This window comes from Vidua macroura, chromosome 14 (genome assembly GCF_024509145.1).
Source record: "Vidua macroura isolate BioBank_ID:100142 chromosome 14, ASM2450914v1, whole genome shotgun sequence".
Classification (NCBI taxonomy): domain Eukaryota; kingdom Metazoa; phylum Chordata; class Aves; order Passeriformes; family Viduidae; genus Vidua; species Vidua macroura.
This window is the reverse complement of record NC_071584.1, coordinates 9238608-9251287: the sequence shown is the minus strand read 5'-3', so window position 1 is coordinate 9251287 and position 12680 is coordinate 9238608. Positions and strand designations below refer to the sequence as shown.

The window sequence follows — 12680 nt, the reverse complement described above, 5'->3', positions numbered from 1 at the left end:
CTTGACCAAATTTCTATTTACTTTATTTATTGGCAAACAGGCCAAAAAACAGACACAGTCTGGAATTTTGTCCTGTTCTCTTTCTTGCTGTTGCTTCTGAAGGGATGGTGTGAAAGAAAAACAGTCTCTATTTGGGTTAGCTTGTTCTGTGGGATTCCCCAAAACAGGCAAGGATTTTTTTTCTAACAGCATCTGGTTCATTCTCCTTTGCTCATTGCAGATAAAAGCGCCCATGGATACATAGAAGCCCATCCGTCGGTGAGTGGGAAAGTAACCTTTGATGTTCCTAGTGTTTAAGAACTGTGGAGCAAGCCATGAGCTTTCCCTGGCTGATTTATGATTTTCCATTTGAGATCTTTTTAAAAAGATGAAAGTCTGGTTTTGCAGACAGAAGATTGCTGGCTGGTTTTAGCCATGGTGTATATCACTCACAACAATATGCAGCACCACCTAATGAGCCCATTTTAATTTTGTTTTCAAAATTTAGAATGCCATTTCTATCAAGTTTCATGATTTCTCCTTAGTACAGCTAGATATATAACTGAATATAAATGAGGTTATAATTTATATGTAACTCAGTGGAACCACTGAAGGAAAGTTTTAAATAACCATCCACTCTAATTAATGCTGGATTGCAATAGCAATCCCAGAGATGTAGGAGTGACATACACATTAATAGTGACCAAATTTATTAGGGTTATTGTTAGTGAATTAAATAGCAAGTGACTGAATGGGGATTTTGGCTTTTATTTTAAAGTGTTAAGCAGCTTCATATGGGGTTTGTGATTCCACAGCCAACTGTGTATAATGAAATGAAAATCATCTTTGAATATTCACACTTCAGGTTTTCAATCAATGCCACTTCCCTTGTCTTTAATAAAACACATTTCTCAGAGGAAGTGTGGTGTTCACCAGAGCAGAGTAAGCCTTCCCAGTAGCTTTTACAGTGGATATGGACACCTTGGCAGATGCTGTAGTATTTTTGTCTAGCAGACAGAGACAGTAGTGAGACAGTCAGCATGACAGCTTTCCAAAATGACTCAGGTCTCCCTGTTTGCTATGGGCTTCCCTTACTGGTACTACTACTGGACCAAAGGGATGGCATTTTAAAGATAGTGACAGATGTGAATATGTTGAATGGTGCCTTTGATTTGCATCAGTTCTCCAAGTGGCCTGTTGTAGCCAGCTTTAAAGCAGTTGGTAAAAACTTCAGAAGGTGCATTTTCAGTTTTTTTTGTTTCATTGTTTTGTTTGTTTTTAATGGGATGACCTGATATAACCCCCCTGCCTCTGAGCAGCAGCTGGGACTGGTGGAGTTCAATGCACCTAAACCTTTAAGTGTTATGCTGAGTTTAACTTAGAACTTAGGCCCATAGGAGCATGTGCATGTCTAGATTGGCTTCTGATGTCTTGGAAGACTAAGAGTGTAGGTAGCTGTCAAAGCTTCAAAGTGCCAGGATAGCAGCTGTCACTCACAGTACTGTCTGTCCACAGAGCACAAAAACAGCATCAGAACCTCCTCTGGCTCCCTCTGTGTCTGAAGAAGAGGATGAAGATGATGAAGAGGAGGAAGATGACAATGAACCTCCACCCGTTATCGCCCCGCGGCCTGAACACACAAAATCAGTAAGTGCCAGCTTTGGTTAGGTCTGTGTTTGGTGCAGTGCAGAGCTGCAAGTTTGTGATCAGACAGCACGAAAGGGCTGAAGGTGCTTTGGTGGAAGTCCTGTCATGACACAGAGCTTCACTCCAGCCACTGACACTGGGAAAATCGGGTTTGAACTTTCACATTCACGTGTCAGTTTCCTGACATTCTGATGAGGGCCATGGCTTTCTTCTTACATCAGGTAAGAGGTGCCATCGTGTCCTTTAATGCTACAGGTGTGAAAATGAGCCACTTTGTCCAGCTGTGCAGGCTCCCTGTCAGCAGTGATAGCTGTCCAAAGATGCAGTTCATATCCTGGCAAGATGCATAGGACACACTGTCCTTTGGAGGTACCTGCCCCTCTCCATGGACTATATCAGCAAATCCATGAAAATTGAACATGAAACTGGCCATGAACTTGTAACCTTTCGTTTTTGCTTGTTCAGTTTGAGAAGTGGGCAACAAAACCAGTTTTAGAGTCCTGGATGTGGCTGATGCGATCTTCCTAAGGGTTTGTACTTGAAATATGATCTCGGGATCTCTGCCAGCCACCTTTCTGACACCAGATATTTTCTTGTTACAGATCTACACACGCTCTGTTATTGAACCTGCTGCTGCACCAGCACCAGCTAAAGAAGCCACCACTCCCCAGCCTGAAAACTCAAACACAAACACCCTGTACAGAAACACAGACCGGCAGCGAAAAAAATCCAAGATGACAGATGAGGAGATCCTAGAGAAACTGAGTATGTATTGGGTATTTTGAGTCTGCTAGAGCAGTGTATTTCCTGCATGTGTCAGCATTAGCTGTACCAAATGTTTCTCGCAGTTTAGTGTCACAGAGTCATTTACAACTCCCTACAGAAACTGTTGTGCTTCAAAGCAGCAAGGGAACACTTAGGGTGTTCGTGCTGCCTCTGAGGGCAGCTGGGACTGGGTTGGGTTTGCCTGAGCTTCCTTCTGTGCTTAAGGCAAAAGCAGATATCATTTCTGGTTGAGCAAAATGCTGTGACCTAGTGAATGATGTAGGAAGCTCCTGTGTACTAATGGCCAAATGAAACAGAAAGTTTGGGTTCCTAAATTCTCTCTAGACTCCTAACTTCTCATGATTCATTGGAGTCAGAATACTTTGCAAAAATATGTTGGGTTTTTGGGTTTTTGTTTGTGGGAGGTTTTTTATTGGTGTGGGTTTTTTTACCAGTAGACAACTGCAGCACTAAACTGGTTCCTTCAGCCTCAATGAGCTCTCCTTGAGATAGTTACACATTTTCCAGGTATTCTCTTGCTGTTTTTTTTGTAACTGTTATTGCTCCTCCTCCTTCTGCAGTTTGGTTTTACAAGAATTTTACAGTTTTGTCAGTGAGCTCTCCTTTGGAAGAGCTATATCTGCTATATATTCCTCAGACAACACAGCATTTTCTCATGGCTAATTCTCAGCCAGTTAATACTATAAGAATCCTAACCGTTGGCCCCAACCCCTGTGCACATCATACTCTACTGAAGCACATCAGGCCCTTCCTGATTCTGCAGTGCAACCAATTTAATTTGCTTCTTGCATGTGATAGCTGCCAGTGCAGTGTTCTCAGATTAAATGGTTGGGTTCAGAACAGAGCCCAGGTTATTCTGTGTCTACCATTAATTGTTAGTAAAAAAAGCAGATTGATCTACACCTCCTTCTGTCAGATCACAAAGCCAAAAATGTGTCTTTCATGGGGGCAACTGCTTGTAATAGAGTGCTGTGTGGCTGTGGCTTTTTCTCAGTGGTTGCCATTGCTCAACCTTCTTGTTATACTTGCCCTGCCACTGATGGCTGCTGTGAATGCACAGGCTGAAGCCTTCCTTAGCTGTGAGATTTCAGCTGCTTGCACAGAGTTTCCTGCATCTTTACCAGGTTGACATGAATCTCAGTGACATTAGGGAGTATCCAAGGGATAAATTTAATAGTTTTAGCTGAGGGCGCAGTGAAATAAGTTCCAGAGCAGGTGGTTACCTGCAGGTATGTCAGCTTATAGAGAGAGGAATTCTGCTTCTTCAACTGATGCTAAATGTTTGAGGCAGGCTCCCCACCCTGAGATCTACAGGTACCCTGCATCCATGAGCTCAAGTATGAGCTAAAGTGTGATAAATGAGTATCAAGTATGATAAATGAGTATCATTTATTCAAGCTGCTGTATATGCCAGGTTGGGAATGAGCCGTGCAGTTTTTGGGCGTTGTATCTTTGAAATGTTACATGCTGTCATGCTTTTTCTTTCTTAACAATTTGTTACCAAGTGAGCAAGGTCTGAATGTCTGCCTTAGGCAAATTGTGATGTCGGCAATGAAAATATTTTTGTGCTTTCATGAAGCTATCTGAAAACAGGCATGATACTTTTTTATTAGGGTCTTGAACTAATTATATTTAAGCAGTGTGGTGCTTGTTCTATTTTAACTCGCATGACTGCTCCACCTTGCCTCACAACTCTTTCTATGCTACTTTTAGGAAGATGTCCCCTGCCCTCTTTTATCTAAAATTGCTTTCATAATTCTTTCCTGCTTGAAATAGCTTGAGTTCTTTTAGAGCTTTTAGAGTTTCATTAGTGAGTAAAGACTGTAATACTGAGATAAGATCAAATAAAATTCTGTCTGTAATGAAATCATGACTATGTTCCACTGATAACTGTAAAACACAACTGGCCCAATTCAGATTTCTTATTCACTTAATTTAGGACTTGATAAAGGAAAGTGCTTAAAGACATCAAAATAGCTGATAGGTTTATCTTTTGTCCAGAGCAGGGAGTGCTTGTCTGAGTAGGAGCTGTGTACCTGTCACTGTTGATTTTAATGCTGTAATGTTTGATGTACATTGGCTTAAGTACAGGGAACCAACCACAAACAACTGCCTTGGAAAAGCAGCGACTCAAGTCTTGAGGGAAAACTCTGCAAATCTGAACTTCGAAATTAGTTGGCAAATTTGGAAAATAATTTTAAAAAATCTTTCTTCTTCAATTCTTCTCTATGTTCTTTTCTGAAGTGAATGAACTTCCATGAACTTCTGATATCTGTTCTAAGAGATACACCGTTCCATTAACTTGCTGAAAATAGCACCTAGCCAGGCACTGGCAGCACAGTGTTTTTCCTGTTGTCCAGCCCTGCACAGAATTGGAGCAGTGTTTGATTTACTGCTGCAGAGCTCATGGGGTTGTGAGCCACAGGGTGTGAGACAGTCCCATGTGGGACAGTCTGGCCCCATCACCCATTGTGGACTTCATGCCACTGAAAGGTGAAGTTAAACCTTGCTCTGCTTGACACCTTCTTGCCCTTTTGGAGATGCCGGGAATCTGATGGGAAGGAAAAAAGCAGTAATTAGGAAAATTTGTTTGTTTCTAATGAAAGAGCCAAAATCTGGCAGACTCAACCAAATCAAAAGGCTTAATTAAATAAACAGTACTGGTTTTTCTCGTCTAGTAGTTTCCTTGATAAAATGCAAGGAATGAAGCCTAAGGTGGTGGCTTATGCAAATGTCTTCTAAGGACTTATCTTGGAATGTACATCGCAGAAATAGTTTAAGAAGATGAGTTCAGAAGGAAAGACTTCAGTGATCTGCAGCATATTTCCTTTGACTGATCTGGCTGGATCCCTGTATTCCAAATACAAACACATATTTGTTTACCTGTGCATCCAAAACAAAACTAGATGATGCACCATTCCCTCTTAGTAGTCACAAACACCTCTTCCCCCTGTCCAGGCCATTTGTATGGAGCAGAGAGGTCCTTAGCATCCAAATGGGCATCTGACTAAATGCCTAGCCAGTTTTCCTGCCTGCCAGCACAGCAAGAAGACAGGGCATCAGCACCATCTGGTACACTCCCTGCTAAAGCAATTTTGCAGCCCTTGGCAAGAGTGTTAATGGGAACTGCAGGAGAAGAGGTTTCCTTTGCCCCACATGCTCACTCCCCTTGCCCAGTGCTCCAGGAGCATCAGCCAGGGCTGATGGCAGGGTGAGCCTGCTACTGCCTGGGATGCCCACACAGTCTCAAGTGCTCTGAAGTGGCCCTGTCCTGCTGTACCAGCTTGCAAGAGTTGGATGGACTGGAGTGTTGGAAGCTCAAGCTGAGGATGTAACACCTTCAGAACCTGGTTAACTTTTCATAGTTTCATCTCACTGAAATGCATGGAATAAAACAAAGCTCATTCTGCTCCTCAAGAGCAGGTCTTCACTAAAAAATAACTCTTCAGTAGAGAAGAACATGACTAGAGGACTCTGGGATTCCCTTCTAGCTGACTAGAAGGAAGGATAGGACAGCACTGTGGACTTGACCATCCCACTGTTGCAGCATGGAGCCTCCAGCAGGCAGCAGCCCCTTGTTTGGTCTGTCTTCTGCATCATATCAGCTGGACTCAGGATCAGCATCCCTTTGGGCAGCTGTCTGTGTCACACCAGCACCCCAGGAGCACTGCTGTCCTTGTTACCCATCCTGCTGGTTTCAGGAGAACATGAACACAGTGTGTGTGTGGTGGCAAGAGGGCGAGTCCAGTGTGAGTGACAGGTCTGTGTCACACTGAAAACCACCAGTGTGGTTCTTGAAATGGTGCAGGGCAGGAGTGTCTTCAGAACTTAGCCTGGAAACCAGTGATGGGGGCCCAGGTTCTGAAACCCCATCATTCTTGATGGTAAAATGAGACGCTGTTCCCTGCAAACATTAAGGCATTCTTTTGGCCTGAAAGGTTGAGATGATCTCCTCCTCTTCTGGAAGCACTTGCAACACTCCTCCTGTTCCAAAAATGGTACCTGTTCATAAAAAAGTGAACACAAGGTACATTTCATTTTCAGAAGTAGTAAACCTTTTGATGAATCACAGTGTGTTTATTTCCAAGGAAATACAGGCACTGTTGTTCCAGCTCTCCTTAATGTTTATAGAGAACAAACACTTGCATTGGTGCCTCTTGTTTTCTGATCTCTGTCTGTTCTGAATGTTTCTCCTTGTGTTTAGTGTCTTGTCAGGGTAACCCTAAAGGACTGTAGCAAATCAGTGTTTATGGAGGCCATCTGTGCCATGGAGCTGCCTCTGTTGTTGCTGTTGTTGTTACCCAACTGGCCACAAATGGCTCAAAGCCACAGACAGTGGGGCTGCATTTCAGGTATGCTGGAAGGTGGAATCTCTGTTTTGAAATGAGAATCTTGCATTTTGTTTCTTTCAGGGAGCATTGTGAGCGTGGGAGATCCTAAGAAGAAATACACTCGATTTGAAAAAATTGGCCAAGGGTAAGTCATATTCCAGTTACTTGTGCAAAACCATGGGCCAGGTATTTTGCTGGTGGAGCATCAAACATGAAGATAGGCAAGCTCCAAACATGTTCAGATATGATCAGGTTTAGATCTTCCTGTCTCTCAGTACTGATCAGAATTTATAACTGTGGTCAAAAGTAATCATGAGAGACAGCTTGATGGTGACAGTATCTCATCTGCAGGAAGGAGAAAGGCCTGAAAGATCTCTTGTCTCCCAAGTGTGCCCAAGTGTGTGGCTCTTGTTTGCTTATTTTCTTAGGAGAAATCATTTTTGTATGTCTCAAAATAATACGACCATGCTGAAGAAAGGAGAAAAAACATTATTACCTAAAAGAGTAACTTACCACCTGATAGCTGTCAGCTGACAGCTCTCAGTAATGTTTATTTCAAATATTTGCTTTAAACAATATTCAGTGGTCAGGCTTATAACCACATAGTTTAGAAATTGAAACCAGAGATGAAATAATAAACTCTTTTTTCTAGCAGGGGTTGTAAAACCCAAAAATTCAGTAATAGCCACAATGCTAATGCACTTCAGAGGAAAATATATCATCTGCCTCACGGCAGATCCCTTGTGGATCCTGCACGTTCTAGGCATTTATTGAAAATAATCACCCAGCCGTTCTCTTTTGAAACCCAGCTTTCTAACTGTAAATTGGATCAATTTGAAATATTTCCTATGTAAGGAGGCAAGATTACTTCAAAATTAGGTATGTAACTTGCATTTTAAATATGGACCGCCTGCACCATTGGCGTTTCCTTGGCAGTGTTGTCGTTCCAGCAGGACTGGCACCATCTGTGTAACACCAGGACACTGCTGTCAGTGTAGGACAGAAGCTGTTTACTGGCATCAGGAGATATTTTTCTCTCTTAACTATTTGTGAGGTCTGAGCTCAGAGTAGCCTGTTGCTAACCTGGAATAGTTAATGTACTGCAGAAAGGCCGACACACACATGCTCTTTCTCTGGCAGGTTTTATCTTAGGTCTCTCTGGTTTGGTAGGGCCCTCGTGGGAAGGTGTTTATGCTCCATTCATTGTATAAAACCCCTTTCTCAAATTCCAACTTGTTCCTGTCCAAAGCTTTGGTTCTAACTGTCATTTGTAAAATGTCAGTGGAAACTTCAAGCTGTACCCGTCTCTTAGAAAAGAGGTGTCAGCTGAACAAATGGGAACAGAATAAATATGCATGTGAAGCAGATTATTGTTGTCACTGTGAGAATGTGACCATCACCCTCACAGTCTTTTATTTTGATAGTCCTAGGAGTGAGCTTGTACAAAGGTGCCTTGACAACTGGTGGAAAGATAAGTGGCTGGTATTTGGCCTAAAAGGGTATTTAAATGGATTTCTCCCAACTTTTAGTACAGCCTGAAGATTGCATAGCCTCCGTAGAGAGGAGTGTGCTGCCGTAACTAACTCATGCCTCTAACACTGCAGGCCAACTTACTGTGATAGGAAAAGATCCTAAACATCAGAAAGGTAATCAAACAGGATGATTAGGAGGACCCAAAGTGCTGCATGGCTAGGGTTTGGGTGTCTGCAGCAGTCTGGCTGGGGCACTGCCTCAGCAGGTGCTGATGTGCTCAGTTAATGCAGGTGCCAGTTCCTGAGCTGCCACTGCTGCAATGAGTGGGGTAGAGCTGTGCTTGCCAAAGGCAAGTGCAGTGTTGGAAGTGAGCAGGTTTTTAGTAGCTGCTAATGAGAGCACTGCAAGACAGGGAGAGGTGTGGCTGCTCAGAGAACTGCAGGTAGAGAGCAGCTGCTTATGTAAGGAAAAGCAACTGGCCAGCACATTGCACTTCATGGCTTCATCCAGCTGGGAAGTTAATAAATACTGTGATGGTTTTACAGCCACTTTGCAGTGAACAGTAGTCAGCAGGCCTGTGCTGCAGTATAGGTCAGTGCTGAGTCCCTGTTTGTAGCTTGTCAGCTGAGGACTGAAAATGTTGCTGGCATCATAGGAAACTTAGTTTTAACTAGCACTTGATAAAGAGGCTGTGTTTGCTCAAGCAGTGTTAGCTCTTGTAGCAAGACAAATTAGTATGGAGCCATGAGCAGCCTGTTTAGTACTGCACTGCATCACAGTGACACAGGTCTAATGGTGAGTCCTGGCACTCGCCTAACTGCAGCAAAGACAAGGTGCTACAGAACTGATTAAAAGTTACTGCTCAGAAATGAGTTACTTAGAAGCAAAAGTTTGTAACGCAGAATCGCAAAGCCCTTGCAATTAATTCACAGCTTTACTTAAATTACCTTTATCTAAATTCTTCACAAGTAGGTGGCCTGGAGCATTCCAAAAGCATTCTAATATCAGGAGCTGTTTGAAATAAAGCCTGATACGACTTTCCTCAGGAGAATCATCACAGTGTTAGCAATTCTGAGCAAATGTTGTTGACTTCTTATGAAAACAAATTGGATTAATCTTGTCAATTAGTCATAGGAAAATGCATTTACCTTTATATTAAAAGAATGCATAGCATGCCCAATGAGAGTATTGCTCTCAATGCAGACATAAGGTCTCTGTTGAATTAAACTGCTTCTGAAATATTTCAGCCTGCAGGTAAACAAACAAGCCAGAGGCTCATGTGAAAAGGAGCAAACTCATTTTGGCACTTTCAGTCACTGGGACACTTGCAGGATGCACATTCCTGCTTGTGAGAATTCCCTCCCTGGCTCTCCATTGCCTCACTGCCCCTGCAGGCATGGGCTTCTTAAATGATTGCAGTGTAAAGCTGTGGTTTAGCTCAGAAGGAAGGGTTTTCAAGCCCCTAGCTGCTTTGAAGCCCAAAGGAATTGCCTCTGACTGGGGCCTTTTCAGCCCTTCATGTCATTATGGGGAAGAGCATTTTTGAAGGAGAGGCAGATGGCAAACCAAACCCCACCCTGTCTAGTCTGCAGGTGAGCACACCATTTGTTTCTGGTGGCTCTACAACAATCTCTGTGTGCCACAGAAGCACATGGACACCATGAAGAGTCCTTCACATGCTCAGTGCACTCAACAGAAGCAGCTGCCTACAGTTCTTGACACATGAAGAAGCTCTCTAAGTGTCCTCTGTTCTGAGTCCTTCTCAATTTGTGTGTGAAATAATAGATGCTTTAACCTGCTCTAGCTGTGACCTTGCAGGATGGCTGGAAAATTGTTTACTTGCATGCTGGAGAAAGCTGTATTTAGATCTTTTCCTCAAATGGCTGTCATATGTTCAGGGTTCTCAGAGTGACTGTGTGACATTGCCTGAGTTTGGCAGATGGATTCAATTTAAAGGTGTGAGAAGGCCCAACTGGATTGTGTGTTACATTTCATGGAAAAAACACACTCACAGACACACAAAGAAAAAGGGAGGAAAAAATAAATTCAACACAGCAAAATGGAAAATAATGAAACATACTATTTTCCAGTTTTTTTAGACATCCCTCCCTTAGGTTTTGTACTAAAATAATGTGGCATGTACACTGGAGATTTGCACCAGCCCTTCTTCATGTTGGACCTCAGTTTTCTCTGCATGGCAGAGGGCTGCCATGCTGTTGGCTGAGGAGTGGGTGAACCCTTATAAACACTCCAGGCTGAAGATCTCTCCTGTCTGGGCTGGCTTTCACTTCCAGGGAAAAAAGTGTTTCTCAGTTTCTCCTGCTGTTTTGTTTCTAGGGCTTCAGGAACTGTTTATACAGCGATTGACATTGCCACAGGACAAGAGGTAAGTGTCAAAAGTCCCAGCGGATTCTGCAGCTCTTGAGTGCTTTCCCCTCTGCTGTGAGCTGTGGCTGGAGCTTTGGGTGGCCAGTAGAGCTTTCCTGCAAAAGCTGTTTCTCTGAAGCATAGACAAATGTCATAGATTGGCAGATGATGGATTGGCAAAATCCATCATCTGCTGTCTTCAGCTTTTCAGTGAAAGGACTTTAAGGGCAGTGTGGTTCTGTGTGCCTCAGTAACCAAACACCTACTGTGGCCATATGCTTTCCAGCAGCACTGGATCTGAGGTTTTCATAAATGCCTGAAAAGGTGCCTGTGAATTCCTAGAATCAATAAGAGCTTTGGTACTCTATGCTTGGCTGGGTGCTTCATGCATAGCTTTTAAGGCCAATTTTAAGAGATGAATTTTTTTGCTTACTCTGTCTTCAGAACAGGTTGGTGCTCTCCACAGTATTGTTGATCCCACCCTGGTACCATGTTACATTATCCCTGAATGTTTTTTTTAATGGAGAGAAATCTGCTAAGAAATCCCAGCAATCTTTTGTGCCAATAAAAAGTAGATAATTTTTATTGCCAGTATAAATGTATTTGTTTAGAAATTGTTCTGTCTCTGTTCCCCACTGTGCATCAAGTTGTGCTTTTCAGAGAATGTTGGTTTAGATACACAATTTAACTCTGTGCATTTATACCATAAAATCTATCTGTGGATGTGCCCACAGACTGGTTAGTGATGCAACTTGTAAAATCTAAAGTTCTGTTGTGATTAGAGGCCTTGGGAGGACACTGGAGGTGGTCACAGACTCTCCTGTTGCTGTGAGGAATAAATAGCTTTGTTACATTGCTTGATTTCAGAAAGACTTTGTCCACAGAACTGCCAGAAAAAAAGGAGGGCAGCAGTATCTGTCAGAGAAGGACATGGTCTCAGTCTTAATTACTAAATCTGTTAAGGCATCCACGAGCTGAAGGCAACTGCCATCGTTCAGGCCCAATTTATCTCCATCCCAGGTTCAGACAGTTGCATGATTTGCCATTTGTTCCATCATGTCTTTGGTCATAAAGTATAATGCAAGACATAATTAAGGAGAAATCATGTATTGGACTCTGTTTTGGGTTTCAGTCCTATGGCACCTGGTAAGAAGTCAGTTGTGTTTTGGTCTGGTCTCAGTGACAGTCCATTACAGTGATCATATTAGTAAAAAAAACAGACAAGGTCATGTCTCAGAGAATCCCACTGCTCTTTGGGGAACCAGCTTCAGATTCCTGAATTCTCATCTCTGGCTCTGAGAAGAGATTCGGATCTGAATCTTACTGGTAGTTCCTTACACACCTGCCATGCTGCACTTGGTAACCACACTTAAATTGGGGTCTCCAAGGGGTCTAGAAGTCCTAAGCCTTCCTTGTAACCCTGGGCATATCCATAAAATATCCAGTGCATGGCTTATTTCTTTTTAGACCCTGACAATAACTGCAATGTAAACTGTGTTAAAAAGTGTTTGTTAGAGGAGCAAATCAAAATTTCAGAAGTTGGGAAATGCTAGGATTGTTATTTTTGTTGTGGAACAACATCCATAATGTATGTCTGTGTTTGCTTTGTTATGCAATCAAGAATAGCAGGTGATACAATCAAGAATCATGTAACTGTCCACTGCATGTTCATTCTGATCTTGTGCAACAGACTACTCAGGTTAATGGTTTTTAATGTCATTTTAGGTGGCCATAAAGCAAATGAATCTCCAACAGCAGCCCAAAAAGGAACTAATTATCAATGAAATCCTGGTCATGAGGGAAAATAAGAATCCCAATATTGTTAACTATTTAGACAGGTAAGTTGTTCTGGTATTATCACATGAATGTTCGTTTACACACTGCAGGTCAAAGGTTAAAAAACCCTTTGATCGCTGCAGAACATGGAGCTCTTTATTCTTTCTCTACTCATCTCCAGTGGATGGGAAGAGATTGCATTGGATCTGCATTAGTCTTTCGTGGCACACATAGTTTAAAGTTGCTTTCCAAAAACCTGGACCAAACATATCTTACTAAAACAGCAGTCTGTCAGCTCCATGTTCCAATTATTTCCATGTT

The 12680-nt window shown here is 42.5% G+C and overlaps 1 protein-coding gene across 4 annotated transcripts in view; it reads left to right on the top strand.

Moving 5' to 3' along the window:
• The window catches only part of PAK3 (p21 (RAC1) activated kinase 3), a 128306-nt gene that overhangs the window by 101189 nt on the left and 14437 nt on the right, over positions 1-12680 (top strand). For all 4 annotated transcript variants that reach the window (XR_008439360.1, XM_053990146.1, XM_053990147.1 and 1 more), the window contains 6 exons: positions 221-258; positions 1495-1626; positions 2229-2391; positions 6825-6888; positions 10554-10602; positions 12309-12421. Coding sequence is in view for 3 of the 4 variants with exons in the window: in XM_053990146.1 (XP_053846121.1) it covers positions 221-258; positions 1495-1626; positions 2229-2391; positions 6825-6888; positions 10554-10602; positions 12309-12421 (559 nt within the window). In the remaining variant the exon portion in view is untranslated. The remainder of the gene's footprint in view (positions 1-220; positions 259-1494; positions 1627-2228; positions 2392-6824; positions 6889-10553; positions 10603-12308; positions 12422-12680) is intronic.